This window comes from Cynoglossus semilaevis, chromosome 12 (assembly GCF_000523025.1).
Source record: "Cynoglossus semilaevis isolate Cse_v1.0 chromosome 12, Cse_v1.0, whole genome shotgun sequence".
Taxonomy (NCBI): domain Eukaryota; kingdom Metazoa; phylum Chordata; class Actinopteri; order Pleuronectiformes; family Cynoglossidae; genus Cynoglossus; species Cynoglossus semilaevis.
The window spans coordinates 17,499,072-17,504,701 of NC_024318.1; the positions used below are offsets into that span (position 1 = coordinate 17,499,072).

Consider the following 5,630-nt stretch of genomic DNA (forward strand, 5'->3'; position numbering starts at 1 on the left):
AATAAAATCTAATACAATTTCTGGATGAATTATGTTCATTATTAAATTTTCATTAACATGCATTTTTAGGGTAGAAAACATAATTTAAACAGTCCACTATGTTACATATGTAAGTCTTACATTTAAATGTTTGCATGCATGCACTCATGAACGCACAGTAAAACACCTTGCACATTTAACGTTATAGCTTTGTATGTAAGTCTGAAGGACCATTTAAAGTAAATGACCACATTTTATTGTTGTTGTTGTTTTTTTTACATATTTTTTAGATGTGTGTATTGTGCGTGTAAGTGTGTGTGACTCTAGGCCACGCTTTCTTCACCAAAGTAGGAGAATCCTTTAAATTCCTCTTGGTTGATTTGCTTGATGATGCTGTCCTCCACCGGTGTCAGTACAGGTTCTTCACGTGTAAAATCCTGGTCAAAGTTATTTACGTCTCTTTTGGTTTTCTACAACAAAAAAAGAAGGAAAAATTCTGTTAAGTATTTATTAGTATAAATAAATACATGTCAGTTTCATCAACTGTCTATTGTTGCTGATGGGTTCAATTCCTTTAAATGGTTAAAATGTGTGGTTTTTTTTTTTAATGTTTCTTGTATACAATCACAAAATCTCTTTCATTCAGGGACAGAGACACTCACAATGCGGGGTTTAAATGGCGGTCTGATTTTCCTTTGTTCCAAAAGTGTCCATTCAATCTCTTTGAAGAAAGAGTGGCTCTTAATGGCATCCTCCAAACCTTGTATCACCACACAGCCGAGCCGCTTGTTTGGGCTTTTGGTCATGAACTGAGTAGTGTTGAAAAAAGAGACAAAAAAACTTTTTTTTTTTTTGTGCACTTAAAAAATACAAATGCTACAAATTATCATCTCTGTTGAAACAACAAAACGTAGAACAGTTATAAGCTACTTGACAAACAAGATATAAAGAGCAGAGTTAGACTTGTAGCTTGTTGCTTGCAAATTAGCTTGCAGCTAACATGTCAACCAGAAACAACAACCTTAAACCGGACATTTTATGCAAAAGTGACATTGTCACAAGTCTTGGTACACATATGTTTGTCTCTGGATGCTTAGCCCTTAAGTTCAAGTGAGGATAAACTAAGTAGATGTTTTATAATCTGGCAAAATCTGCATGGCTTTTTCCACCCCTACCTATGTGAGGATCCACCATTTTGTTTTAACCAAAGCATGTTAGACGTCTTTTAGACATCAAGGACTTAATTTTAACTTTATAAAAGTAGAATATTTGTCCTTCGTTGGTAAAACAAGTACCTTTAGATAAAAGTATTCAGTTGTGCTGAAAACTATCATGCAGTGTGATGGACGATACCAGAATCTTTGCTTTTATAAGATACTAATATAAAATACTGATACCGATATTGTTTTCATAACATATTAGTCCTAACATATTTTTTTTAATTTAATTGTTTTTTACATTTAGTAAAACATAAGGTTCCTTATTTTATTAAGTAGTATCTTGTTACACGTGGGCAAGACAGGAAGCATATTCTTCAAACAGCATGGGAATAAAACACCGAACACAGGCAGGTTCTTCAACAAACATCATGGACTTGCTCCAAAAACTTATGGAATTCTCAAATGCCTGCTCAAAACAGATGCAGAACAATGATCCCATGAAGACAGAGTGAGGGAGAGAAGCATATATACCAAGGGCACCAGGTGAGACGAGTTAGACTAATGAACAGAGCCACAGGTGAGTGTGATGACACTAACTCCACCCAGCAGACATCGATACTCCTATCACTACCATCATGTCTCTCCACACTGCTCTTTTGCTTCCTTATACTGTATACTCTTTCTTTGCACTTCGGAGCATTTCTTTATATTTAATCACATTAAATAAGGTAATAATTAAATATAACCTGATTTACAGTGTTTTGTAGAAGCTCCTATTTATACCTATAAATAAATTGTATTTCTAGTACAGTACCAAAGCAATGACTAAGTAAAATGTGTATTTAAAAAAAAGTTGGTTCCATAGTGCCCCAGTCCCATTAACAGCCAAACTGCACCACTTACAAAACACATTAAACAAACAGTTGAAACCAAGTAAGGAAACATCATTTTAAGACACCTATGTGCACTGCTGTGTCTTAACAGGTATACAAACTGACAGCTGGTGCTGGTTAAAAAAGTTAATATGATGCTTAAAATATGCATCTGACAAAAATGTAAACATTTAATGTCTAATTTAATCTAATGAAAATAGCTATTTAAATGAAAAAAAAAACCCTGTGTACTGTGACTTTGAACAAATGAAGCAATACAGGACAAAAAAAAAACCAGAACAAAGCGTCCACCCTTAAGCCTGAGCTGTGAGACTTTATCACATGTTTTAATGCCCTTCATCTGGATGAAAGGGCCAATCAACAGGCCAAGAGGGCTGGTCATTTGACTGGTCAGAGTCCAGGACACTGTCCAACATAAACACTCACACACACTTTCCCACAAGGCTTTGCAGTCAAACCGTACCAACAGCCAAGGTAAACGCAAAGCCTGAGATGGAAAAACTGAACAGACAAATAAACAACTGAATAACATTTGTATTCATTTGTACAAAGTTACATGATAACACACACAGGGAAAAGAAGCCTTAGAAACAGACAGAGGAAATTATCTAATGTTTTCCCAGCAGAGGGATCAGCATGTGACTCTCAGAAAAAAAAAAACCCCAACATTCTCACATACTCAGAGCTACTGTAGAGCATCCTGTCGTCAACACATCCACAGCTATTGCTTCATATCTTTACTCATAACATTGTTATTGTTTCTTTTCATGTTGAACAAAGGCAAGGAAATACAAATTAGTGCTTATTTGTCCCGCTGTGACACGAATAGGTCCTCTTAAGGATCCACTGGGTTTTATGTTGTTGAAGTTTTAGGTACAGTTTGAAAGACAAATCAATTGGAAAAGTGAAGTGAAAGTGAACTTCTTGTTACTGCACACAACGAAATGTAACCTCTGCTCACCAAAGTGAGCAGGAGGCAGCTCAAGCAGAGCAGTTTGTGGGCACAGTGCCATGCTCAGTGCACCCTGGTGGCAACTTTGCAGCTTGTGGATTCAAACCTGAGACCTTTCAGACCCAAGTCTGCTTCCTTAACCACCACCAAACCACCCCTGACATGTCAAGTCAAGTCATCGCAAGAACTAAACACCAAATCTGATGTAATAACCATTACAATATGACAAATGCCAGTATAATACGAGGTATCTGACTTCTGCAATTCTACTTTGAAAATTAAATTAAAGGGCAAATCAGTTTTGTTTATGGACTGTTCTAACACATGATGCATGTTCCTTACAAACCATAAAGAATGATTCAGATGTTCTCCCACGTTCTTTACATTCTTTACTTTTAGGCACCGTATTTTCCGGATTATAAGTCGCACTTTTTTTGCATTCTTTGGCTGGGTTTGTGACTTACACTCAGGTGCGACTTATATATTAAAATATATACTTTTCACATGTTTACCAGTATCTGCTACTACTGATTTTCACACTGACAGCTGCTAGAGGGCACTAGTATACTGTAGGTTTTTTCTTCTTCATTATGCATTTTTTGGCTGGTATGTCTTATGCTCTGGAGCGACTTATACTCCAGAAAATACCATATACAAAATTGTGGAATTATTTAAAAGACTCTGGACTTTTTTTGTCCTCTATTTGGGTTGTTGCAATAACAAAACCCACAGGCATATTTGCCAACTCCCATGTTTGCAAGAGTTTAACTTGAAAATTGTCCTTGTTAGGACACGTTTGAATTTGAAGTATTCCTGATGAATTTTGACACACTATGGAAAATAGAGCAATTTATGTCAAATAGAACTTTCCATCCAATAACAGCCCTTCTAAAAGAATGAATTATTCATTATATTGTGACAGACAACAACAGTCACTGACCCCTCGAAGAATGGACACGGCCTCCTTGCTTAGCCAAACAGGGTAGAGGACGTCATCATGAAGGATGGACTCAAACAGGTCGTCTTCATTGTCAGCTTCAAAAGGTGGCTGTCCTGCCATCATCTCATACATTAGCACTCCCAAAGCCCACCAGTCTACTGATGGGCCATATTCCAGCTCTTGAAGAATCTAAACACACACAAAGAAGTATTAGGTAAAAAAAAAATAGTTGTCTTAAAATCTCATCTTACCTTTGTAAACGTATTTACAATCCACACTTACAGAGCGCTGTGCAATGAAAAAGTCTACCACTGACAAACTGACTGACACAATTGTCAAATTCTGATGGACTGTACAAGCCACTGTGCTAATGACTCAATTATATATATATATACAGTATATACACATACATACATATACTGTATATATATATACACACATATATATACATATATACATATATATATATATATATATATATATACATATATATATGTTAGGATTTGAGTTATAGTTTTGGAGAAGAAATAAAAACTGGTATAAAACACATAGATCTACTTGCTGTTAGTATTTATTTCTGTTTCAGCAAATAAACGGATAAATAAAAGGATTTTTCACTTTTAGAATGACCTTGAATAATCCTGAATGATTAAAGTTAATCTGATTTAAAATATAAATATCAATAAATCCATGTTTTTTCCTCTTTAAAGTATATTAAAAATAAGCGGGCCAAATTTAACTCCATAGCGTGCTCGTTTTGGCCCATGGGCCTTATGTTTGACACCCCTGAATTATGAGAATCCCCGATCCAGAGAAAAATTAAGCCACCTACGTTTGTACACATGCTCTAAATAAAAATTGAAAAGACAGCAAAGCCTTACAGCAGGGGTCACCAACCTTTTTGAAACTGAGAGCTACTTCAAGAGCACTTAGTAATATGAAGAGCTATTTGTTGTCTTAATACAGACTTCCAGAACAATGAAATAGTAATTAGTTCTGGGACATACAATAGCAGACACTCCTATACCATCGTCATTGCAACCATTTGAATATAATTGCAAGTGTAATGGATTCAAAGCACAGCACAATTTCTGACCCTCCTTTTTACTAGTTTTATTTTTAGAACATACCCCTTCGGCACCTTAGGTAGTCCATGGGGGCTACCAGGTGGCCCCGAGCACCACGTTGGTGATCCCTGCCTTACAGTATACAGTGGGGCCTCGAGATACGAGTTAAATCCATTCCACAACAGCACTACGAGTGTCGATCCACTCGTATCTAGATTGCATTTTCCCCAATTTATTCGTTCCGACCCCCAGAAATATACTATAAATTAATTAAATTAAAATTCCCCCTATCAAAACATCAAAAACATAAATATAAACAAATATATTGATCATATGAAATAATAATAATAATTAATAAAACATTTTATATTATTGTTATAAAAAGGGGTAAAATAACCCAGCGAGGGACAGTGAGTGAGACAGCACAACAGTGTCGGGTCCACTAAGCGTAGGAGAAGGACTGGAAGTGAGGACTCGATTTAGATGATAGAAAGAGAAAGAGACAGAGAGACCCACACAGAGAGAGAGAGAGAGAGAAAGGGAAGGAGAGAAATACAGCAACGGGTAAAAAAACCAAATGAGGGACAATGAGCAAGACAGCACTACAGTGTCGAGTGGAGAAATGGAGCTCGGTTCAGC

The 5,630-nt window shown here is 36.2% G+C and overlaps 1 protein-coding gene across 1 annotated transcript in view; it reads right to left on the minus strand.

Moving 5' to 3' along the window:
• Nucleotides 1-261: 261 nt before the first annotated feature.
• The window catches only part of LOC103387794 (protein kinase C epsilon type-like), a 36,942-nt gene continuing 31,573 nt past the window's right edge, over nucleotides 262-5,630 (minus strand). Inside the window, exons 13-15 of the mRNA XM_017037529.2 lie at nucleotides 3,925-4,113; nucleotides 642-788; nucleotides 262-449 (exon numbers count right to left, since the gene is read on the minus strand). Coding sequence (XP_016893018.1) covers nucleotides 303-449; nucleotides 642-788; nucleotides 3,925-4,113 — 483 coding nt within the window. The 3' untranslated portion in view covers nucleotides 262-302. The remainder of the gene's footprint in view (nucleotides 450-641; nucleotides 789-3,924; nucleotides 4,114-5,630) is intronic.